Source organism: Lepus europaeus, chromosome 11 (genome assembly GCF_033115175.1).
Source record: "Lepus europaeus isolate LE1 chromosome 11, mLepTim1.pri, whole genome shotgun sequence".
Taxonomy (NCBI): Eukaryota; Metazoa; Chordata; class Mammalia; order Lagomorpha; family Leporidae; genus Lepus; species Lepus europaeus.
The window spans coordinates 2467557-2493332 of record NC_084837.1 but is presented as its reverse complement, the minus strand read 5'-3'; the positions used below and the strand labels follow the sequence as shown (position 1 = coordinate 2493332).

The window sequence follows — 25776 nt, the reverse complement described above, 5'->3', positions numbered from 1 at the left end:
ACTATCCACTCTGCCTGTCAAAAAAAAAGAAGAAGAAGAAGAAGAAGAAGTGGCTGTCAGAGGTGCCCAGCTCCAGGGGACCTTCTTAAGGGGTCTGCAAACTTGTGGAGGAGCCTCCATGCCCTCAGCTGTAAAATCAGGCCCTGGGGGAGCATGAGACGCCCGCCATGCTCCGGGTCCATCCTGAGTAGGGCAGACCCAACCATCCTGCCAGAGTGATGGTGACGGCGATGGACACTGCATCTCATCTTCATCTGTAGCAGTACGTTGAAATGGATGTGGGGGCCGGCGCTGTGGCATAACGGGTAACACCGCCACCTGCAGTGCCGGCATCCCATATGGATGCCAGATTGTATCCTGGCTGCTCCACTTCCAATCCAGCTCCCTGCTAATGCACCTGGGAAAGCAGCAGAAGATGGTCCAAGTGCCTGGGCCCCTGCACCCATGTGGGAGACCCAGATGAAGCTCCTAACTCCTGGTTTCAGATCAGCCCAACTCCTGCTGTTGCAGCTACTTGATGATAATAAATCAATAATAAACAAAATAAATCTAAAATAAATTAAATCTTTTTAAAGATTTATTTATTTATTTGAATGGCAGAGTTACAGAGAGGCAGATGCAGAGAGAGAGAGAGAGAGAGAGAGAGAGAGAGAGAAAGAGGTCTTCCATCTGCTGGTTCACTCCCCAAATGGCTGCAATGGCCAGAGCTGCGCCAATCTGAAGCCAGAAGCCAGGAGCTTCTTCCAGGTCTGCTATGTGAATTCCGTGCCCTTCTGCTGCTTTCCCAGGGGCACTAACAGAGAGCTAGGTTGGAAGAATAGCAGCCGAGATCCAACCGGAGCCCATATGGGATGCCGGCACTGCAGGCGGTGGCTTTACCCGCTACACCACCGCACCAGCCCCTCTCTTCTTTTAAATTGAACACATGAGCTTGCAGGCTCCTCCAGGGTTATGCAAAGTCACAGACGTGGTCTCACACCTGGCTGGAAGCTGCCAGGCCGCTGGAGCCCTGTGCGTGCGTCTCTGATGGCGACTGCTCTGTGGATGGCTCCTCTTCTTGGCAAGGCAGCAGCCACCCCGGTGCAGTGAGGAAGACCCTGCCGCTCTGCAGCCCGCCTCCTTGTCTCTGCAGGGAGGGGCGGGCTGACAGGAGCCCGGGAGCCCCCGGGCCCAAGAGCCCCCACCACTCAGCAGGTGCCAGGCTCTGCAAGCAACAGGCCTGCTGCTGGGGTCACAGAGACTCAGCCTGGGGGCTCAGACCCCGCCCCCGAGTGAGAGCTTACCTCATGTGGCCCAGCCAGATGACAAACTTGCACACCACAAGTGAGCGCTCACGGAAACAGCGCGGCAGCAGAAGGCGACGATCTGCTGTACGAGAAATTGAAGCAGAAAGGCGAATGGGCCACCCGCCCGGGAAGCACCCACACCAAAGCATTTGCGCAAGGGGACTACAACAGGAACACAGCAGGCACAAGAGGAGACCCCATCGTCGTACGAGTGCGTGCTGGGGACAGAGGGCTCAGTCATTCTCCTCTGATCCCATTGTCCAAAGACGTGGACACAAAGGAACCACGGTGCCTCTTGTCAGGGAGGGAGGCTCAAGGACGGTAGAGGGACGGCCCTCATGACAAAGCCACAAGACACACGGTGGCACACGGTGGCATCTCAGACACTCGCGTGGCCTTCCTGGAGATGCCTGCCATAGACTGACAACCTTCGTTTCTGGCTGTTTCTGAAATGTACACCAGTGTTAGCTGCAGAACACCAGGGCCGATTCTCCTCTGTGACGGGTACTCAAGTCCGGACCCTCCCCGCCCCCAGCCTCTGGCAACCGCTCTTCGATTCTCCTTCTAGAATACCAGCGTGCGAAGATTCCACCGATGATTGCAGGCTCTGGGGTTTTGGAATCGGCTGTGGCCAAGGTCACCCAAAGGAGCCGCTGAGTCGGAATTCAAGTCCAGAGCCCCGGCCCACAGCCTCTTTTGTACCACATCCCAGACTCCACCTTTGTCAGGCTCACAGCTGATGGAGGGACACTGGGCAGAACCCGAATAGGACCTGAGCCAACAGGGCACACCACGCCATCCGAGAGAACACAGAACTGACCTGCCTGGTAGGTTGGCCCAGGCTGGGTGGCGCCCAGGTGCAGGTGAGGATCCAGGGTGCAGGCCAGGCTAGGGGAGGGGGCGCCGGTGTCCTCAAGTGGCCGCTGTGCTGGCTTGGGACTCAGCTCCGCCAGAGGCAGCCTGCATCGCCCTGCAGAACACTCACGCCCTGCTCTGCCCGGGGGGAAGTCCGGGGCCTGGGGGCCAAGGGGCAGGGAGCCCTGCATCTGGGCTGCAGCCTCCTGGGGCAGAGGGGCAGAAGGCTTGGCCGGACCCCTCCCCCACATGCCCCTTCGTTGCTGACTCCTCCCAGAAGGCCCCGGAGAGGTGCCTCTCCCAGCTGCTCTTGCCATTGGCCACCTCCGGAGGTTTTCATGTTGTTGGCTTGTCTTGTGTTACTGCTTCTTGTGCATGTCACCGGCCAGCGGCGGCTGGAGCTCCTCCCCTCCTGTCCCGGCACTGAGCTGGGGAAGCTGTGTACACAGGTAGACGGCTCCAGGTCCTCCAGCTGCGCAGTAGCCGGGCTGCTTCCACTTCTCTGTATCAAACCCACGCTCCTTCTGTTACACCTGCCTCACCTCTCAACCTCCTCCAGCGTCTCCACCCCTGCCCTGCACTGTGCGGCCCCCAAGCCCCTCTCTCCCTCGCCCCCTTGCCAGGGGGTGACAGGGCCAGGGTTTCCTGTGCCCCCTCTGCTGCTTCTCCCTGTGGGGAGCTGGAGCGAGCTAGTGAACCCAGCAACGTCACCAGGCCACGGAAGTGACACCAGCCCTGGCTCAAGCCGACAGGCAGACAGCCTTACCAGGAACAAGGCCCAGGAGAACCCACGCCGCCCTGGGGCAGGGGCACGCGGTTGCCCTGCCCAGCCTGTGGAGCACAGGGACTCAGGGCCGTGGGAACCCCGCGGGCTTCGGCCACAGCAGACGTGTCATTCACTTGTCCACACCCAGGGGGCGCACACAAAGCACCACCCACACGCTGAGAGCGGCCCGGAAGGGACGGCAACTCGGGGCTCTGGGAGGTGACGACGTGGGTGCAGCTTCATCAGTGCCCGGCTCTGGGGGAGGGGTGATGATGGGGATCCTGTGCCGGTGTGGGAGCAAGGGCACATGGGAAATCTCTGTGCCCTCCTCTCAATTTCACTGGGAACCTGAAGCTGCCCCGAATGTTTTCATTTAAAAAAAGAGCATCTACCCGACAGCCCAGAGGAGAGGCCTCCATGGTGCTGACCCGGCTGAAATGCAGACGCCAACCATCCTGAGATGTCAGAGCCTGGCCCTGCCGCCCTGCAGGGTGGAGGTCACCCCCGTGGCCACGGGGCCGCCAGGGAGCTGTGCTCACCACAGGCAGAATTAGTCGTACTGAACAGAAGCAATGGGGAGCACTCTCTCCCTCGGAACTGCAGACTCAAGGAAAGACAGAGAGAGAATGGACCAGCACAGAGCTCAGACGGGGGGGCCCTGAGAGGTCCCTCCCTCGCCCAAGACCCCCACCCATACACCACAGAACCAGGACTTGAACCCGGGACGTTCCGACTGCAACTCTGCCTCCCTGTTCTCTGCTGGCCTCAGTTTCCCCTCCCTCAGCCACGCTGATGGGCACTGGGCAGCCTCCTGCCCTCTGTCCCGCCTCGCACCAACATTGCCCTCACGGCTGTGTTCTTGCTCATAAAAGACCTCTTGGAAAATTCTCCCCAGGCTTCTCGCCGATGTGGAATCAGCCAGCAGCCGTGAGCGGTCTGGCCATGTGAGCGGATGGGGGTTTGGCCACGTGAGCCTGCGTTAAAGGTCAGCCGTCCACTCGGGTCAGGCACACGGGTGTTTAAGGCGTGACAGCTGAATTCATGATTCCCCTGGTAGAAGTCTCCGTGTTCTGGGCCCTCCAGGAAACGCCGTGCAGAATCACCCCCACTCTGAGATGCTTCCTAAAGCAGAGGGAATCCGGTCTCCCAGGGCTCCTCCCTGCACCTGGCGCGCTGGGCCGGCTCTCACAAGCTAGCTGCTGCCCTCTAGTGTTGCTGCAGGAACAAAGCAAGACGCACACCTTGCAGACCCCAAACCCGCCTTCCCGTGTGCCGCCTCCCCAGCCTGGGCAGGTAACTGGGAAGCCATCATCACCCTTCCAGGGTGCTGGCTCCGAGTGTCTGCGGCCTCGCACACTGGCACCACCACACCAGTTAGCCAAACCCTCCCAACCCCAGACCAGCCCCTCTGCTCCAGAGCCAGGCTTCCCCCACCACGCGGCCCAACGGCTAAAGGTCAATGCTCAACAAAACAGGGGCCTCCAGACCCTGGCCCAGAGCTGCAGGGTCAGGGCCAAGTCAGCAGTCAACCAATCCCACAATGCAATAGCACGAAAGTGACACTTCAGCCCCCCACCCCCCCGGCATGGGACCACTGCTGGCTCACATGTGCACCATCGCCCAGGGACACACAGGATGGGGGAGGGGCGTGTGAGGTCCGGCCTGTGGAATCCTCGCAGCTGATTGGCCTAATTTGGCTCACGCTGTGCTAATGGCTCAGGAACGCCCACAGCTGGTAACCGTCTATACCCAGGTCCTCTGGGAGGAAGGCGGCGGGACTACACCCCCCAGGGATGGGGCCAGACCGTGGCCCCAGCTCTTCACAGCTACGTGGCTTCAGCAGCTTTACCTGTGCGTGTTCCCCCCACTCCTGCAGGGGAGGAAGTGACCAGTCATCCGGCTATTCTGAGGTAGAGACCGTTTGAGGTCGCGTCATGTTGAGTTTGGTAAAACCCGGGTCCCCAGGGATGGAGGATGACAAACGCACTCAGCAACCGCCAAGTCAAGCGTGCCCAGGAGCAAGGGTCGCCAGAGCACGTCCACTCCCCAGACGGAAGACACTGGAAGGGGGCGAGGGGGACAGGAAGAGAAACCGGAAGTGGCTTTGGTTACACGGTGGGCAATCAGCCACTCGGCAGCCACTTTCACTGCACACGACCTGGTGTAGATGGTAGCAGGTGCGTGTGGTCAGCTGTCAGCTGCCCAAAGCTGGCCGGTGGATGCCTTCGCCCAGCCCCCGCAGACGTGCCCCCAGGGCTCACGCATGTGGCTCCGTGAGCTCTCACCGGGGGACACACCCGACTCCTTGCCACTTTCACTCCACGGTGTTTCCAGAAAGACGCCGGCTTCCAAGGCAACAGGCCCTGCCCCGCCCCAAGAGCGTCACAACACCTCCACCTCCCAGGTGCCGCCGCTGTGCTCACGGAGAGGCTGTCGGTGTCGCCTGTGCCTCGGCTCCATCTCAGCATCGATCCTGGACAGCCCACACCTGACAGCTGCAGGTACAGCACTTGGCGCCAACCGGTCCAGACGGTCACCGCTGCCGGAGAAACGACTCAAAGCCAGTGGCCGTCACTCATCGTCACCCACGCCTGAGAGGGTCACCTCGCCCCAGACGCCACCTCCCACCTGAGAACCTTCTAGAATCGCTCGCTGGAGTTCATTAACTTGAATTCTCAAGTTCTGCTGCTTTGGACAGAGAGGAAGATGGACCAGCAGGAACTACTATGGGCACACGATTGTGAACTTGGACGAACACCTCCCTGCATCTCTTCCTCCTGCTCGACCCACCCCCAAGGACCAAGCAGCAGCCATGAACCAGGACGCCCCTGGTCTGTCAGGGCCGGGGACCAGGACACACACGGATGCCCCTGGTCTGTCAGGGTCGGGAACCAGGACACACGGACGCCCCTGGTCTGTCAGGGCCGGGGACCAGGACGCACACGGACGCCCCTGGTCTGTCAGGGCCGGGACCAGGACGCAGACAGACGCCCCTGGTCTGTCAGGGCCGGGGACCAGGACGCAGACGGACGCCCCTGGTCTGTCAGGGCTGGGACCAGGACACACGGACGCCCCTGGTCTGTCAGGGCCGGGGACCAGGACGCACACGGATGCCCCTGGTCTGTCAGGGCCGGGGACCAGGACACACAGACACCCCTGGTCTGTCAGGGCCGGGGACCAGGACGCACACAGACACCCCTGGTCTGTCAGGGCCGGGGACCAGGACGCACACGGACGCCCCTGGTCTGTCAGGGCCGGGGACCAGGACGCACACGGACGCCCCTGGTCTGTCAGGGCCGGGGACCAGGACGCAGATGGACCGGAAATCTGGGACCCTGAACCCCTGCCTTCCTGAACCACGCACTCTCCGCAGAGGACTCGGTCCACCAGGAAGACAGAAGAGACCGGAGCCTGAAGTAGCCTCCAGGCGCAGCCCTCAGGTTTGCGTGCAGGTGTGTTTATTGTGATTCCCCAGGAACACAGAGCACCCAGGGACGCTGGGTTATTCGTTACATGACGTCAGGCTGACGTGCTAGAAACATCACAAACAGGCACGCCTCTGTCACTAATTATGTTTAATAAAACAAAAACCAAAACTCAGCATCAGGAGATGACACAACACGGTCGAGACCACCGAAAGCAACGCCCCCAGACTGGGCTCAGGGAGCAGGCCTGCCCGGGGGCAGCCCATCCGTCCCGCCCTGCACAGATGCCATGGCGAGCTACTCAGGGTTGACGAGGAATGAAGAAGAAATGGACGGGCGGGGTGGAACACGTTCTCCCGCAGTGACCTGCCCCAGGGATGGTGGGTGAGGTGCGTGGATCTCAGTGGGTGACAGCGTGTAAAAAGCGGCCAGGGTCCGGTGCCGGGTGACACTGGCTTGGAAAGGCCCTAGACCACGGCTGCACCCTCTACAGGCCTGCGGGACGGACGGGTGGGAACTGACCGCGGTTCGTTGGGGGTCTGCTGCAGGAGCCACAAGGATAATACGGACGTCAGAGCTGGCAAACCAGAGCCAACCCAGCCTCCAGGGCCATCACCCGCCCTCAGAAACGGCCAGACTTTAGAAGGACAGGTGCATCGTAGCCAGAAACGCAGGCTCTGGCCATGCTGCGCACTCTGTCGCCTCATGAGGAGCAGTGTTAGGAGGGAGGTGGGAACCCCGGGCGCCCATGGCTCTCCTGTAAGCCTACGCAAGCACGTGACAGCCGCATCACATCGGCTCCCGCCGTCAACGCGGCGTCACGCTGAGTGTCCACCACAGCACGCCGTGGGACGCGTCGGTACGTGGGGGCGTGTTCACATGCAGGTACGGGGACTCCGGTGTCCGACCAGAACTGCCGCATTTCCTTCCCCGTGCAGGAAACGGAGCGGTGGGGCAGGGAGGCAGAGCAGCGTCGGAACCCTTGACGCTGGCCTCACTTCAGGGGAGGGGGCGGCTCCCACCAGTGCGCCAGCACAGCCACAGAGGGGAGGCCCCACGCTGCCACAGGGGCCACGCTCGGCACGCTCCTGGTGAGAAAGTGTGGCGATTTACGGTGGCTGGGGTGGAGCAGCTCCCGGCATGAGTCCCTGCAGGCCGGTGCTCACCGGGCCCGGGAGGGCTCACCTGCAGGGAGTGGCAGGAGCACGGAGCCCGGCGTCCTTCCCCGCTGGACCAAACATGGCTCCTGACCCACGGAGCCACACTTCCTCTATGGCTGAAGCTAGCCGGGGCAGCCTGACTTGGCTCCTCACCCCCACCCACCACACTGTGCAGGTTCCAAACTGGACCTCAGGGAAGAGTTTTCTCAGGGCACTGGAGAAAAACACGCACGGCATCTACATGTTTCCTACGTCCCATGCTGACGGCCTGCCTTTCAAAGGGCTGGACCAGGACAAGGAACACGGATGTCCCCCACTGACCGCGTCGCAAACATGGGCCATGCCCAGCTGCTGAGAAAAACCCTAAGAGTTTACACAGGCTGTGCCCCCATCCCTACCCCCACCCCCCGTGTCATCTCCTTGCTGCAAAGAGAGGGCCACAGGCCACTCCCTGAACACCTCCCGCTGCTTCGGGGACGACAGCAAAGCCGATGCCAGGGCCAGGATGAGCTGGAGTCCCCGTGTGGCCTACGTGAGCTGTCACTGCACGCAGCCAAGGAGAAGCACCTGGCTCAGTGTGCGAGGCGAGGGTGCTGCGGACACCGGCCGACAGCAAGTGCCATGGCTTTGAGAAAGTGCCTGGTGGCCGCCCGACCAGACCCAGCGACCGGGGCCTCAACACCAAGTGCTCCCGAAATTCGGCTGAAGTGCTGCTACAGTTCCAGACTCCGTGTGTGGGGACGCAGTCCACATCTCCTTGTACACAATCTGGGTGGGTGGACTGCTGACCCCGTCAGTGTCCGTCCACAGAGCACGACGGGGAGAATGTGACCCTGCGTGGAGCCCGATCGCCGGGGCGTTCAGGAGGGGAGTCGAGCTCTGTGGGTATGGCTCAAACACTGGGCCTCTACATCAGGTATCTTCGATGCTAGCACGCCAGTTTTCAAGTGGGAAATGTGACAGGTGATACCGCGAAGTGCAAAAATATATCCTGTACTGGGGATGGCTCCAGCCTCCGGCCTGAGCCCCACATTTGGGAACACAAGAGGGTCTCGCCCCTCACACGGGGAAAGGCTCGTGTGTGCCCTCACTGCGGGCTCCTCCACGTGCCTTGGCTGGGGAGATCCAAGCCGAGACGCAGCCAGGGCACCCCCAAATCCGTCACCTGAGTTATAGACATATGACGAGGGTCCTAAACGAGGATTCACAAAACCGACTCCCCCCTCACTGTCCGAGGCGGCCGCGGGACGGGGAGGGCAGGAAGCGGGGCTGCGTCCGCGATGCTCTCGGCCTCTCCTGTCCCCACGGGTGGTCACATCAGGACCTGTTCTCGCGTCTCGGGCAGCCGGAGGGCAACCAGGCCACCCCCAACCAGAGAAGCGGCGGCCAGGAGGATGGGGACCACTTTGGTGATCCCCACGAAGGAAGCAAAGATGGTGTTTCCCAGGATGGCGCCAAACTTGCATAATCCATTGAGGATGCCAAAGGCTGTGGCCCTGCAAAGGAGAGAAGGGACAGGGTCTGAGGCCTGCATCTCGTAGACAAGGGGCGGGCTCGGCCCCGAGCACCCGAGGGCCGCCTCCCCACGTGAGCACGAAAGACGGTGGCGGGGCTGCCTCCCCGCACCACCCGAACATCCCCCAGGATTGCCAGGAGACGGCCTTTTCATCACAAACATAACGTTTCTAAAGCTGTTTACACCTAGCACCTGCTCGCTGTGAAATACCAGAACTAAGAAGCGCAGAGCAGCAGGTGCCAGGCCCCGCAGCAAGACCTGGGCCTCCGGCAGCACAGGCGCCCGCCGCCCCAGACACACATGTCCCAGGCTGCCGTGCGGGACAGTGAGGTGTGGGCATGAGTGGCCACTCCCAAGACTGTCCTGGACAGAGCTCCAGGGCAGGTCTCCGCTCTGGCCTCCCCCAGCCCCTCTCCTTGCCTCCTGCACTCAGGGGCCCACACGGCCTGCGGGCACTCACAGGACAGGGCGTGACGGCCCCCCCGCGGGGGCTGCAGAGATCCGGGCATCTGTCATCTCCAGCAGAACCCAGTGCCAACCACTGCCCCTTGGTCACCACGGACGGCTATGTCCCTCAGTCCCCATGGACAGCTGTGATGGACCATGTCCACCCGTGACCATGGACAGCTGTGATGGGCCATGACCACTATGTGACTGTGGACAGCTATGATGGACCATGTCTACCCCGTGACCATGGACAGCTGTGATGGACCATGTCTACCCATGACCATGGACAGCTGTGATGGACCATGTCCACTACGTGACTGTGGACAGCTATGATGGACCATGTCCACCCGTGACCCTGGACAGCTATGATGGACCATGTCTACCCATGACCATGGACAGCTATGATGGACCATGTCCACCCGTGACCATGGACAGTTATGATGGGCCATGTCCACCCATGACCATGGACAGCTATGATGGACCATGTCCACCCGTGACTGTGGACAGCTATGATGGGCCATGTCCACCCCGTGACCATGGACAGCTATAATGGACCATGTCTACCCATGACCATGGACAGCTATGATGGACCATGTCCACCCCGTGACCATGGACAGCTATGATGGGCCATGTCCACCCCACAACCATGGACAGCTATGATGGGCCATGTCCACCCCGTGACCATGGACAGCTATGATGGACCATGTCTACCCATGACCATGGACAGTTATGATGGACCATGTCCACCCGTGACCATGGACAGCTACGATGGGCCATGTCCACCCCACAACCATGGACAGCTATGATGGGCCATGTCCACCCCGTGACCATGGACAGCTATGATGGACCATGTCTACCCATGACCATGGACAGTTATGATGGACCATGTCCACCCCGTGACCATGGACAGCTATGATGGGCCATGTCCACCCCGTGACCATGGACAGCTATGATGGACCATGTCTACCCATGACCATGGACAGCTATGATAGGCCATGTCCACCCCACAACCATGGACAGCTGTGATGGACCATGTCCACCCGTGACCATGGACAGCTGTGATGGACCATGTCCACCCCGTGACCATGGACAGCTATGATGGACCATGTCCACCCCATGACCGTGGACAGCTATGATGGACCGTGTCCACCTGTGACCATGGATAGCTATCATGGTGTCCCCCTGTGACCTCGGACAGCTATCATGGACCATGTCCACCTCACGACCCCACCTACAGACACAGTATCCCCATGCTGTCACCACCCAACATGGGACATTTCCTTCCACACCACAAGTCTAAGAATGGGCGCATAGTTACCACCTGTAGCTGCACATCACCACAGCCCCCAGCCAAGTCTTGTTTTCAGAATTCCCATCACTATTTTCACGTGTGTTTTTGCAAATAACTTTCAATGATTCTTTTTCAAATTCCCTTGGGGAAAATGCTCATTGAATTTTGGGTAGATCTTTTGAGTTAGTGAAGAACTAAGGAGAACGGGGCAGTTCTGTAACTCTGAATCTTATCCAAAATGGCGTCCATCTTGACATCAGTGCCTCTCAGGGAAGCTCCACGTATCCTTCATGTGAGTGTCGTGCTATTTCAATGGATCTGTCAGTATTTTACGATTTCTGCAGCCATGAAATGGATCTGGGTTGTCCTTAGCTTGTTGGGTAAATTTAAAAACTTACACATAATTAATTGGCGTTGTCGCCGCACACCTGACCCAGCTGCTCCCTGTTTCTCGTCATCTCCTAAGTTAATTCTCAGGTTTCCCAGGTGTAGAAGCAAGCCCACCTGGCCGCCCTGGGCACCGCCTGACATGCGGGGTCTTCCCTCCCCCAGGACTCCGGGCCTGCTGGCTCAGGGCCCCTGCCCGCCCCATGCAGGAGAAACTCAGAGACCCAAGAAGCCTTTGGTTCATGAGACACCGGAAGACCAGCACAGCCGGACATGGTGCAGGATGTGGCCAGCAGGTGCACTCCCGGCCAGAGAGGCCTGGCGAGCCCCGGGGCCAGCCAGGCAAGAACTGACCTCTGGTTGGTGGGGTAGAGCTCCACGGTGATCACGTCCAGTGCGTTCCAGGCCGCGATGCTGGTCCCGCAGAACAGGCACTGCCAGCCGATCATGGCGGACTCGCTGTTGCCGAAGAAGAGGAAGAAGCAGCAGAGTGCGGAGACGAGCATGGAGCCGCCTGCGGGGGGGGGGGGGGGGGGAGCGTGAGGGCCGAGCCTGCACCACGACCGCCGCCGCGGCCCTGCCCGTCTCCCACCCCCACAGGACGCCCGCTGACCGCTCAGCCCCACATGGGGACAGCACAGCTCGAACCCTCACATGGCTCCCGGGCCACGGGATCCGAGCCCTCTGAATGGGTCAGATCGCCACAGTTCCCTCCAGGGAGGCCTGGGGTGCCTGGGGATGGCGCCCACGCCGCTGTGCCGGACGCCGTCCGAGGCACCTGAGGGACATCAGCGTCCGTTCTCCAACTGGGAGCAGCACTGCTCACAGCAGCCACGAGACGGAATCAACCTGCGGGTCCATCAGCAGATGAATGGGCTACACACAATGGGACATACACAGCCCTGAAGACGGACGTCTGTCACGTGTGACAACATGGACAAACCGGGGGACATGCTGTTAAATGAGATAAGCCAGGCACAGCAAGACACACGCTGCAGGATCTCGTTCACACGTGTAAGCTCAAGGCACGTGGGCCCCTGCCAGCCACAAGGGAGACCCAGATCAAATTCTAGGCTCCTGGCTTTGGCCTGGCTCAGCCCTGGCTGTTGAGGGCCTTTGGGGTGTGAACCAGTGGATGGAAGACCTCTCTCCATCTGTCTGCCTCTCTCTCTCTCTCTCTCAAATAAAACGAAAATCAATAACGTTTGATTTAAAAGTCGAACTCACCGGCACTGTAGCTTAACAGGCTAATCCTCTGCCTTGCGGCGCTGGCACACCGGGTTCTAGTCCCGGTTGGGGCGCCAGATTCTATCCCGGTTGCCCCTCTTCCAGGCCAGCTCTCTGCTGTGGCCCGGGAAGGCAGTGGAGGATGGCCCAAGTGCTTGGGCCCTGCACCCGCATGGGAGACCAGAAACACCTGGCTCCTGGCTTCGGATCAGCACGATGCGCTGGCCGCAGCGGCCATTGGAGGGTGAACCAACGGCAAAAAGGAAGACCTTTCTCTCTGTCTCTCTCTCTCACTATCCACTCTGCCTGTCAAAAAAAAAAAGTCAAACTCACAGATGCAGAAAGAACAGTGCTGGCTGGGGCTGGTGGAGGTGGGGGTGGGGGAAGGACGCAAGGTTTCTTTGAGCCCATGGAGGCGAGTTGTTCAGGTCCAGGGCACAGCACAGTGGCCCGGGGTCACACAACAAGCTGATACTCCCAAATCAAAACATTCCCAGTGTTTCTCCACAAAAGGATGCCAGGCATGTGATGGGAGGGAGGGGTGGGTAGGTGCATCCCATCACCCCACGTTTTTACATACACTGTACCACCAATTCACACCCGGTAGTCATAATGTATCAGTTGACAATAAAGCAAGTTTAAAAACACATTCCGTGGAGCTTATATTCCCGAGAGGATGCACCTGCATCTGTGGATGGTGCCTGGGGCCCTGGGGCGGGGCCGAGCCACAACTCCCGTCCACCCCAGCCCTGCCCAGACCCAGCCTGTTGGAGAAGCCCTGTCTCCCGTGAGCACCGCCCCACAGCGTCCCTGCAGTCACGGATGGGCCCCGTTCCCTGCCTTTGTCGCTGTCCACATGTGCGTTATTTGCTCCCAGGACCCTGTCCACACCTCCACAGTGGCTCCATGGACAGCTGCTCCCACCAGGCTGCAGCCGCCCAGCTCCTGTCCGGGGAGCCCTGTGTGACTGTGCACGAGCAGCCCCGGGGAGTGTGGGAGTCCGGGGCGGGTGTGGGGAACAGAAAGCTGTGGAGCAGGACTGCTGCCCGCGGTGAGATGGAAGTGGGTTCACAGAAGTGACCTGGGGAGGGAGGTCCTGGGGGGAGGAACCAGGGGCCTGGCCAGGATCAGGTCTGCGGCTGTGAGACCAGCACTGGCCTGGGCACGGAGCGCTCTGGGGAGGGCGGTGCTGTGAGCCGTTCCGGTGACCTCTTGCCCAGCAGCCAGGGAGGAGCTGGGGTCCCAGAGGCCACGGGAGCCCTGAGCACGGCGTCCTCCAAGCACTGAATCCCTCAAAGGGCCAGCCCCGGGGAGTGGCCCCCAACACGGGGGACCAGCACTGGCTGAGGGGCAGTCCGCCTGGGGGCTCCGTGCTGGCTGGGACCCCTCCTGCCCGCATCACACAGAGCACCGGCGTCCATCTCTGACTTCCATCCAGCTTCCTGCCCATGAAAACTGAATGGCATCAGCTGGTCGGGTTCCTAAGCGAGCAGACAGCTTCAGGCCCTGGCTTCAGCCACTGGCTTCAGCCACAGCCAGGGGTCACTGCAGGCACTGGGGGAATGAACAGCTCACTCGCTCTCGTAAATAAGCACGTTTTTAACTACTTTAAGTACAGGGCATTGTCATCAGACACGGGACCCCTCACCCACGCGAGGAGTTCCCGTGAGGACCACCGTGGCCACTGTGCTTCCCTCCTTAGTTCTCCCCTCCCCACCCCGGCAGTCAAACCCCAGCCGCCCCACCTGCCACCTGCACAAGGCAGGCAGCCTCTGTGGCCTCACTGTCCCCATCTCAGCCCCGTGGACAGCAGCAGCGCCGTGCCCGGGTCAGTGCAAGCCTCCGAGGAGCTGGGCAAGGAAGCAGACACAGCACAGCAGGGCATGAAACGGCTGCAGCTCTCCAGGGCTCAGTGTGGCCGCGGTGCAGCCAGCTGCCCAGGTGAGGAATGGAGCTGGGCTCCCACGGCCCTGCCTGCGCTCAGCCCCCCGATGTGGGCAGCACTTCCCTGGCACTGAGAACATCATGGCCCACCCCAACACCGGCCTTGTGCCCAGGACTGCAGCTCTCCAGGGCTCAGTGTGGCCGCGGTGCAGCCGGCTGCCCAGGTGAGGCATGGGGGCTGGGCTCCCGCGGCCTTGCCTGCGCTCAGCTCCCCCCCCCCCCCAATGTGGGCAGCACTTCCCTGGCACTGAGAACATCATGGCCCACCCCAACACCGGCCTTGTGCCCAGGACTGCAGCTCTCCAGGGCTCAGTGTGGCCGCGGTGCAGCCGGCTGCCCAGGTGAGGAACGGAGCTGGGCTCCCACGGCCCTGCCTGCACTCAGCCCCCACGTAGAGGTCAGGGCAGCCCTACTCCTTCCCCGCACGACAGCCCAGCCTGCAGACCCAGCCTCGGTGCCTCGGGTACCTCACCGTAGAACTCGCTGTCAGACCACGGGTCTCTCCCGACAGAGCGGCCCGAGGGACCCTGGTCGGCTCTCACACCCTCCCCAGCCCAGCGGAGCAACCAGAGATCGATTTTAACAGAGACAGAATGGGAGCCCCGCCGTGGTGCCTCGACTTGGAGCTGGCTGCTTCCGGCTGGTCCGGGACAGGGGCAGCAGCGGCAAACACCTCCGGCACGGCGGGCGCTGGGCTGGGCCTCAGCCCCTCCCTCGTAGGACCATGAACAAACATGCCCACCGGGACTCTAGCCGGGGCGGCGGCCAGGGCTCCACAGCACAGGCCCACACGGCTGACGCACGGGCGGTGCTGGGCTCCCTGGCCTCAGGCTAGGGATGTCCACGGGCAGCCCAACACCAGGAGACTTCTCTCCTACGAAGCTGGTGCGAGTCTCTGGGCTGCGCGAATGTTCCCCTAGAAGCCTGGTGTGACTTCTGGTCAGCCATGGCCCCGGGGCAGAACATCAGCAGCCTTGAGGGATTCCAATGGGACCCTCCCCCTCCCAGCAGCCCCTCCCCCTCTCAGCGTGTGCCTTCTGTCTCTGGGGGGTTGGAGCCAGGCACAGGTGGACACAGCCCCCGAGGCTGAGAGCCTGCCCCAGACCCGATTACAAGAAGCTGTGGAACCTCTGTCCATGCTCACGTGACGCCCCCCCCAGCAGGCCACAGGGGTCCTCCGCCTGTCAACCAGGATCCCGAGGCCAAAGAGAGACAGGAACGAGTCATCAGAGCCGACTTCAGCCCCAAGCCCTTGCCACCGCCACTGAACAGGTGACACGAGCGGACACAAACCACCACGCTGTCATTCCAGAGTGTTCTGTGCCATAATCCTATGAGGCAGGTGGGTGGGGGCCTATTTCAGGGGAAGGGGCCCTTGCCTGGGCCCACGCGCGGCTGTTCCCAGGGTGCCCTGGACCAGATGAGCCTCGCAGGCACTGCAACAGACTCCCATCGCTTTCATGCCCCTGGACACCACGTGCTCACCCATGGGCAGCCACGGGGCTCCGCTGTGCACTCACCGATCATCTTGAGCCTGCCGATCCTGTCCATGAGCAGCGCCGAGATGATGTTCCCGGGCAGGACGGACAGGCTGCCCAGGAAGCTGACGAGGTAGACCAGGAAGTCGTTGTCCTCCTCCAGGTCCATGTGGCAGCCCTCCTTCTGCTCCAGGAAGGTGGTGTTGACGAAGCGGCAGTTGATGAACTTGTGCTCGTACAGGTCTGGGGAGAGACGAAACCTGTGGGTCCCATGGGAGGGCAGCGTGGGTGGAGGCTGGGCCTCCTGTCCTGAGCAGCCTCTGGCACTCAGAAACTGTCAAAGCCGAGTGCCACGTGGCCAGGTTTGGATGCACAGAGAAACCCCGACATCGTAATGCTCTGTTCAAGTTCCGAAAGGGGCTGCTGTGGTGGAGCCGCCACCTGTGGCTCCAGCATCCCACATGGGCGACGGCTCAAGTCCCGGCTGCTCCACTTCCAATCCAGCTCCCTGCTAATGCACCTGGGAAAGCAGTGGGAGGTGGCCCAAGTGCTTCGGTCCCTGCCACCCTCATGGAGTTCCTGGCTCTCGGCTTTGGCCTGGGCCAGCCCTAGCCATTGTGGCCATTTGGGGAATGAACCAGCAAATGGAAGAAGATCCATCTGTGTCTGTGTGTCTCTGACTCCCTTTCTCTCTCCCCCCTTCCTGACTCCCTTTCTCCCTCCCTCCCTCTCTGTAACTCTTTCAAATAAATAAATAAATCTTAAAAAAAAATAGCAAATGCTGGCACTGTGGTGTAGTGGATTAAGCTGCTGCCTGCAGTGCCGGCATCCCATATGGGCACCGGTTCGAGACCCGGTTGCTCCACTTCCGATCCAGCTCTCTGCTATGGCCTGGGAAAGCAGTAGAAGATGGCCCAAGTCCTTGGGCCCCTGCACCCACGTGGGAGACCTGGAAGAAGCTCCTGGTTCCTGGCTTCAGATCGGCTCAGCTACGGCCATTGAGGCCAACTGGGGAGTGAACCAGTGGATGGACGACCTCTCTCTCTCTCTCTCTGCCTCTCCTTCTCTCTCTATGTAACTCTTTCAAATAAATAAATAAACAAATCTTTAAAAAAAAAAAAAAAAAAGCAAATGGTTTAAGGGCCCCTCCCCAAAACAGTGAGGCAGCAGACCACAGAGCTGAGGGCCTCTGAACTGCACATCCGTGACACCGAGGGCCACAGCGCTGGCTTCAGGGAGCAGAGACCGGGCTGTGGTCCGTACAGAAACCTGAGCGTCCACAAACACAGAAACCACCTGCTCTGGGGCTGACTGGCACGTCCTCTGGCTCCTGCTAGACCCAGCTGGCCGGGCAGGAAGAGCAAACCGAGCTCCACAGCCCTGGCCCCGGGGCGCAAGCGCTGCACCCTCCCTGAGTGCCCACTGCACATGCGAGGCCCTGACTTGGTCCTCTCCACGGCCCCGCCCCAGCTTGCACACTTGCGAACTCCCCACGCTAGGCCTGCTGGTAACCTGCAAGGGGAGGAAGGGCGGGCCCTTTTCAATGACAAACAGGGACTTCCTGGAACTCCTTCTGAGGACGGTAACGTCCCAGAAGAAATGACACAGAGACCCAGGGCCGTCTGGAGAGTGGACACCGAAGCTTCTGAGGCTGACGCCCCCGCGGGAGCCCCACCTTGGTGCCGAGCCGGACGGCACAGACCTGGGCCGAATGCACAATGCAGGAGCGGAACACTTGAGAATCCAAATCCCCCGGCTGCCAGCCGCGGCCTTGAGTGAGCGGAAGACGGGGCCAGAACCCGCCTGGGGGAGGCGTGGTGGGGAAGGGCCGGAGATTGGATGCTGCGCGCACAGAAGGAAAGGAACAAGGTTGAGGTTCCGCGGGCTTTTCCAGCACGGACATCTGCGGCAGCCTCATTTTCCCATATTCTTGGCTCCTGACTTCGGGCACAAAATTGGGGCGGGTGTGGTTTTCCCTTTTTATTACTGTGAAAAGCTGAGTCTTGGGTTTTTCAAGCCTCAGAGTCTACAAGGTCTCCGAGGTCTTCCGGAAGGCTGGCTCATGTCCCAGGCTTGTTCCTGCCACAAGGCCTGCCCAAGGACACCTGGCCGGAGCCTCTGTGCCGGTTCCACACGGGACCAGGCTGAGACCTGGGCAGACCGAGGGTCTGGGCAGACGCCGGGCATCTACCCGGCGCCACCCCCGCAGCTGGGGACCACTTCCCCCTCCGGGCTTGGCCAGAAACCCATGAATCCCTTCCTGCCCCGAGGCTGTGCCCCAGCACCTGGTTCCTGGACGGCACTGGCCCACCCCTGCTGGGCCCACCTGGTCCGCGCGTGTTCTTACCTGTGTTATAGAAGACGGTCGACTCAATGGTGCAGTTTCTGAAATAAGTGTCAGTAGAAGTGACGTCTTCAAAGTAGCACTCGTCGAAGACGGAGTCCTGGAAGAGTACGTGCTTGAAGTGCATCTTCGTGAACCTGCGGGGGGACGATGGCCCGGGTGACTCCTCCAGGGGAAAAGGACGCTGAGACCAAAGTGGAAAACACGGAGCGGCAGGGACAGGAGAGCCGCAAGCCGCGGGGCGCTGGGATGGCGCCGTCGGCCCCGGCCAAGTCCCCAGGTCTTAGCCGGGCAGCTGTGGGGACTCCAGGAGCCACGTCCAACCGGGCACTCCTGCACGCAGGCCCTGTACCTACCCGGCCACCTGTGGGGTGAAGTTTACCCTCCAGAGACAGCTCCCGCACTGCACGGACAGCACTGGGCGGCTAAGGCACACCTCCTCGCACACATACAGGTGAGGGGGCAGGGAGCCACGCAGCCAGCGTGGGAGAGGAGGTGGGCGTCCACACTCTGACACGTATGTAGCCATCTTCACGACACGCTGTGAACAATCCAGACGTGCCAGAGCGTGCACAGCAGTGACCGCTCACGGGGGAAAGACTATGGCCCAAATGCTCCCCGCGTCCCCCCAGAGCTAGACAGGGACCCCGCAGCAGGGGCTGGCCTACAGGAACGGAACACACTTGGTTCTCACTGGTGACCAAAGGCTCCACTGCCTGGTTTCAGGGGCCGGGCAGCCATGGGTGGGGCCTTGCTCTGAACAACCCCAGCACTAGCGCCGTGAGAGACACCTGTCTCACAGCCTCACCTCAGCCTCTGTGGCTGCGCTTACCCAGAGCAGCTAAACTTGCGGCTTGGACACGCTGGGTGTGCCTTCACTCCAGAGTTCTCACACCCACGCCTTCCATCAGGAGCCTGCCCAGCACGTGCATGGTGAATCTCCAGCAAAGGCACACGGGCCAGGCACGCGGGGCCGTGGGAGCAGAGGGAGGAGAGCCCCTGCCCTCCAGCCTCAGTGGAGGGAGAGGAGGCAGACAGACAGCAAGGATGTGGGGAATCCCGGGGCCAGGGACAGCCCGGTGCTGAGGGAGGCTGCCCCTCCTCCGGGCCACCACAGGGGACCTGGGCCCAGCACCCCCTGTGCCACACTGGGCTCTGCTCGGAAGCCTCCCCTACGGCTGCCTGTCTGGGCAAGCGCCCGCCGAAGACAGGCCCCGACCCCGCACCAGAGCAAGGGAGGGCCGCCCCATCCCCACCACGGCCCCTCCAGCCAGGATCCCGGCAGGCTGAGGTGACTGCCGCAGGGCTCTGAGTCGCTGGCCTAGGAAACCTAAATCCTCTTTCTCCGGGCCGAGGGAGACCTCTGTGCCGAGCTCGGCGTCCGGGTGCCGGACACGTGCTGGCCATGTTTCCTCGGCGCTGCTCCTGGAGACGGTGCTGGCCTCTGGGTCAGCACGGTAACGGCCGCTCACGTGGCCCCCAGCGAAAGTTTAATATTCTTCCACGGGTGGTGGGGACACGGTGTGGGCACGCAGCCCTTAGAGCACGTCTCCAAGTGGCTGTAAAAAGCCTGGGAGACGAGGGAAGGGACAAAGGAGAACAGGCCGGCGCCCATGGTTTGGAGCTGCTCATAGTCCCCTCCTCCGAGCTCTAAGGGTCTGCCGCACAGGTCCGGAGCCTTCATTCAGGGAGTTCAACGCTGCAAGCAGCTAGCGAAATGTCCCAGGAACCTCCCCTTGAAGGACACCAAGGCCTCCAGGGACGCAGGGTCTGTGACAGCATTTGACCACAAACAGCACAGCAGTGACCCCGAGCCCAACGACCAGGGCTCCCAGTGAGCTGGGCGGGGCCAAAGCCCCGTGTATCTTTTTATTAAAAATGTATTTATTTACTTGAAAGGCACGGTTACAGGGTGGGGAGAAAGAGAGAGAGAGAGGAGGAGGGAGATCTTCCATCCCTGATTCACCCCACAAATGGCCACAACTGGGGCTGGGCCAGGCCAAAGCCAGGAGCCAGGAGCTTCTTCCAGGTCTCCCACGTGGGCGCAGGGGCCCGAGGACTTGGGCCGCCATCTGTGGCTTTTCCAGGTGCTTCAGCAGGGAGCTGGATTAGAAGTGGGGCAGCTGGGACATGAACCAGCACCCATATGGGATGCCGGCACTGCAGGCTGTGGCTTTAACCACTGCACCACAGCGCCGGCCCCAGTCCTGTGTATCTAATCACCAAGTTTAATCTTACTGCGTCAGCCTCAAGAAACTCAGTCTAATGAGAGAAAAAAGGCAACTGACAACCTCGACAGTAAGTGCCGGGACCCGGGTTTCCGTCCGTGCCGGGGCTGGGAATGGCAGGGGACGGACACAGAGGAGGAGGCAGGCCCGGGCCTGTCCCCACCGCGTAGGAGAGACTTGTCAGCTCGCAGTTCTACACACCCAAGCGCAGTGACCACCTGGGCTCTGGTGAGAGCCTCGTGGTGGACGGCAGTGACGGGGCAGGGGCGGGAGCCAGAGGTCCCCTCACCCCGGGAAGCCAAGGAAAGGCCAGGCCCGCGATGCCATCCAAGGGCAAGTGCCCGGTTGTCCTGAGCACCTCACTCGAGGCCCGCCTCCTACAGGTCTCGCCACCCTCGTGGACACCAGGCCACCAGCACATGGAACCCGGGGCCACAGACCACACCGCTGCCCCCGCAACGGCTGACGATCAGACCCAGGGCCCTGACGCAGCTCGGCAGCCTAGCAAGCGGGTGCAGGTACCTACAGAGGGCTCACCACAGCCCCAAATTACGAGACATGCAAAGAAGCAAGAACAAAGCAATGCAATGCCAAGGCATGGTCACTACAAAATCGGGGGGCAGGGGACTCAGAGGGGACACGAACACTGGTACTAAGGCAGGGGATCTGACGTGAAGGCCACCCTGCAGCCTTCCAGCACGAGCTGGACGACACACGTGGACAGCTGACCGATCGGTCAGCAGTCCGGCACGCTGCAGAGTCGAACAGAAACGCCGGCAGCTCATCAGCTGAGACGGATCTGCCTCTTCCACCGCAGCCGACCAAGCACGGCAAAGGGAAGACGGCCTGCCGGCGTGGGCGGAGTGAGAGACCTCGCCGGGACCGGAACACGGGGGCAGCAAAGAGCCTCGGAATTCAGAGAGAGGACGGTGGGCAGAGGGGATGCTCGTGGGGTGACGGCAGGGAATGTTCCTGCAGCACAGAAACAGACAGAGCCACGAGTCCAAGAAGCTCGCAGAAGCACCAGCAGAGGGGCCCTGGTGGCGCAGCGGGTTAAGCGTCGACTGTGAGGCCGGCATCCCACACGGGCACCGGTTCAAGCCCCGGCTGCCCCACTTCCCATCCAGCTCCCTGCTAATGCACCTGGGAAGGCAGCAGAAGACGGCCCAAGGGCTTGGGCCCCTGCACCCATGTGGGAGACTCGGATGGAGCTCCTGGCTCCTGACTTCAGCCTGGCCCAGTCTTGGCCCTTGTGGCCATCTGGAGAGTGAACCAACGGATGGGATATGCGTATCTATCTATCTTGGATGGGATCTCTCTCTCTTTCTCTCTCTCTCTCTGTAACTTTGTCTTTCAAGTGAATAAATCTTTGAAAAAAAATACTAATGGCAGCCCCTCAGTGTAAACAATACGGGATCTGTTTACATTTGAGACTTGGATCTTCATGAAGAAATCGCGATTTCCGGAAATGGTTAAGTCAAACATGAAATACTCTGTTTCCTTACTTTCTAAGAATTTTTACGTATTTTATTTGAAAGGCAGAGAGAGACCCACAGGAGTCTTCCACCCACAGTTCACTCCCCAGGTGCTGCACCAGTCAGGGCTGGGCCACACCACGTCAGAAGCCTCAATCCAAATGCGGGAGCCGTCACCGGCTGCCTCCCAGGGTGCGCAAGAGCCGGAAGCTGGAACTTGAAGCTGCTCCAGGATTCAAACCCAGGCACCCCCATCATGGGCGCCCCAACAAGCAGCTGAGCGGCTGGGCCGAGCGCCCATCCTCTCACATCTGGGCACTGTGAAAGATAACCGCCCGCCGGAGGCGAGGGCCACAGCCACGGAGCAGCGGAGCACAGCTGTGCTGACAGCACGCGTGCAGGACAAACGCACGTCAGGACGCGCACCGGCTGCTCTGGAAGGAGCCGCGCACGCTCACAGGAGCAGCGGATTCCCCGACGGGAGGCTGTGGCTCCCCGAGGACGTCTGTTCTAAGCTCTCGGGCAAGCACTGATGTGAAACAAGAAGAGGGAGAAACAATAAACCGACAGTGACGGCAAAGCGGAATGAGGAAAACACGCTAAAGTCGAGCAGGAGATGAGACAGAGAACAGGCAGCGGACGGCAGATGATGCAACCGCATCAAGCGTGAGCTCGCGTGTAGACACCTGCACAGTCAGTGGAAAGGTGAGGCCGACGTGGGGCAGTTGGCTCTAACCACACACCGACCGGTACAAACCCACCGAAGCATGAAAACGCACACCGGCTAAACACAAAACAAAAAAATGGAAAAATGTATCCCACGTAAACACTGACGAGAAAAATGCTGGAGATTCGGACAGTAACAGATACACTCAGAACAAGGAATAGGGGCCAGCGTCGTGGAATCATGGGTAAAGCCACTGCCTGTGGTGCCGCATCCCGTATGGGCACAAGTTCAAGTCCCGGCTGCTCCACTTCTGGCTCAGCTCCCTGCCAACGTGCCTGAGGAAGCCGAGTGCCCCCCAAGAAGCTCCCGGCTCCTGGTTCAGCCACTGCAGCCCTCTGGGGAGTGAACCAGCAGCCAAAGATCTCTCTCCCCTCCCTCTCTCGCTGTCTCCCTCCTGTAACTCTGTCTTTCAAATAAATAAATCTGTTCAAGGAGGGATAGCATGGGATTCGCAGACTTCAGCTCAGCACTGGTGTGTAACAATCACAAACGTGCACGTGGGTGGGTGTTCGGCACGGCAGTTACGGCACGGCCTGTGCCTGTGTCCACATCGCCTGCCAGAGAGCGGGCTTGATGCCTGCCCCCACGCCTGCTTCCAGCTCCCGGCCGACACAGACCCTGGGAGCAGCAGGTCAGGCTCAAGTTCTTGGGTCCCTGCCTCCCATGTGGGAGACCTGGACTGAGCTCCCGGCTCCCACGTCAGCCTGGCGCAACCTCGGCCGCTGGACATCTGGGGAGTGAATCCGTGGGCGGAGGCACGTGGTCACCCTCGCTGCCTCTCACGTAAGTAATTTGAACAATTACGTACATGTGGCTTCATCTAGCAAGGGAGCTTTAACATGGGTGGAGGTTGTTCTAAAACATTTCAGTTTCTATGGGTAAATATCAGACCACAAGATCTCGGCATATTACACAAACAGGCACTTACAAAATTGATCAGCACGTAACAGTGTTTTGACCCCTATGATTCATTTATATGCATACTTTTTAACTTTATAGAACTTCATTTTTTATTTATTTAAAAGGCAGAGAGACAGAAACAGAAAGATCTTCATCCACCGGTTCGGTTGCAGAATGCCCACAACAGCGAAAGCAGGGCTGGACCAAGGCCTGGAGCCTGGAACTCAACCCAGGTCCCCCAGATGGGTGACAATGGCCCACGTACTTGGGTCGTCACCTGCTGCTCAGAGCGAACACGTTAGCAGGAAGCTGGAGCCAGAGCAGCCAGGACTTGAACCAGGCATTTGGGTATGGGATGCGGGCATCCCGAGTGCTGTCTGAGCCCTGTGCTGAATGTCCGCCCCCTACAACCCACTTGGAGATAAAAGTAAGGGAATACCGAGGGAGAGAATGAAGCATGTATCAGGAAGTACTGAAAGCTGTGTGTTGGGGCCGGCGCTATGGCACAGCAGGTTAAGCCTGTTTGCAACACCAGCACTCTGTATCAGAGCACCAATTCCAGTCCCGGCTGCTCCACGTCCAACCTACCTCCCTGCTACTCTACCTACATTCTGGGGCCCCTGCCACCCACGAGGGAGACCCAGGGGGAGTCCTGGGCTCCCGGCTTTGGCCTGGCCAGCCCCAACTATTGTGGGCATTTGGGGAGTGAACCAACAGCTCCTTCAAATAAATAAAATAAATCTTAAAAAAAAAAAAAGCTACAGGGCAGGCATTGTGGCACAGCAGGTAAAGTCGCCACATGCGATGCCCACATTTCCTATGGGCCCTGGTTCAAGTCCCGGCTGTTCCACTTCCAATCCAGCTCCCTGCCAATGGCCTGGGGAAGCCCAAGTATCTGGGCCACTGCCACCCTCATGGGAAACCTGGATAAAGTGCCTGGCTCCTGGGTTTGGCCTGGTTTAGCCCTGGCCATTGCAGCCATCTGGGAAGTAAACCCGTGGATAGAATCTCTCTCTCTCTCTCTCTCCCTCCCTCCCTCCCTCCCCCCCCTCTAACTCTTTAATATAAATAATTTTTTTTTTAAAAAGTTGCACGTTGCAGCAAAAGCAGAAGGCAGAGGGAAATGTATGCACTTAACTTCACTCCTATTTTAAAATCAAGGAATCTGATAAAGAAGCAAACAAAAGAGTAAATGCAAAGAAAGGAATATTAAAGCGCACAAGCATAACTAAAAACTGGTTCTTTGGAAAGACCACTAAATATGCAAACCCTGCGAGGACTACGAGAGCACAAGGGCTCGTGTTCACAAAACGAGATGAAAAGCACAGGGGACCGGCACTGCGCTCCAAGGGGAGGCTGCACAGCCCCGCCCCAGAGCGGACGTTAAGCAGCACGCGCGAACGCCCTGAACACTTCTCCGTGGATACACTTTAAAACATAAAAAAGAATTGTAATTCCACGTAAAGATGAACTGATAATAAAATTCACAGGTTTCTCAGATAGTTACAGGGGCTGGTTGTGCCAAGCCTTCAAGGATTCGATAATCCCCTCTCTCTTTTTTTTAAGATTTATTTATATATTTGAGAGGCAGTTACAGACAGAGAGGGGCAGAGAGAAAGAGAGAGAGCAAGATCTTCCATCTGCTGGCCCACTCCCCCAAATGGCCACAACGGCCAGAGCTGGGCTGATCCGAAGCCAGGAGCTTTGTCTGGGTCTCCCACATGGGTGCGGGAGGCCATGCACCTGCATCTTCCACTGCTTTCCCAGGCCAGCAGCAGGGGGCTGGACTGGAAGCAGAGCAGCCAGGACAGGAGCCAGTGCCGTGTGGCTGGGCTGCAGGAGGGAGGTTAGCACAGCGGCGCCAACCCCCATCCTCCACCATTTATTTTAGAGAAAAGCAAGACTTCACCTCCAGAGCACAGCAGGGCAAGAACGGCCTGAGATACACACGGACAACCTCCTGCGAGCCCGAGGGCCACTTCACGCACCCCCTCTGGAGACGGCACTTACGCCCCCGCCCAGCAACCTCACTAACAGGCTTGAAGGCCAGAGCATTCCTTCCTTAAAAACCCATTTTGCAACAGCATTTCTAAAAGCAAAACATCATCAACTACGCTAATGCCCAACACAAGGGGACAGATGAGCACGTAATGAAATTCAGATGAAGTGAAATGGAGTTAACCAGCACAGAACATTCTCCAAATCATAATTTTATACCAAAAGCAAGTTGCAGAATCCACAGCTTAACAGCCCTACGAGCACGTCTCTCGGCGTAGCACGGCAGAGGGTCTGTGTAGAAATTAACACGCACGCTGCACAG

At 59.8% G+C, this 25776-nt stretch overlaps 1 protein-coding gene across 1 annotated transcript in view; it reads right to left on the bottom strand.

Annotated features, from left to right (window-relative positions):
• Positions 1-7956: 7956 nt before the first annotated feature.
• SV2B (synaptic vesicle glycoprotein 2B) overlaps positions 7957-25776 on the bottom strand; it is a 55458-nt gene continuing 37638 nt past the window's right edge. Inside the window, exons 9-12 of the mRNA XM_062204534.1 lie at positions 18130-18263; positions 15825-16025; positions 11488-11647; positions 7957-8988 (exon numbers count right to left, since the gene is read on the bottom strand). Coding sequence (XP_062060518.1) covers positions 8805-8988; positions 11488-11647; positions 15825-16025; positions 18130-18263 — 679 coding nt within the window. The 3' untranslated portion in view covers positions 7957-8804. The remainder of the gene's footprint in view (positions 8989-11487; positions 11648-15824; positions 16026-18129; positions 18264-25776) is intronic.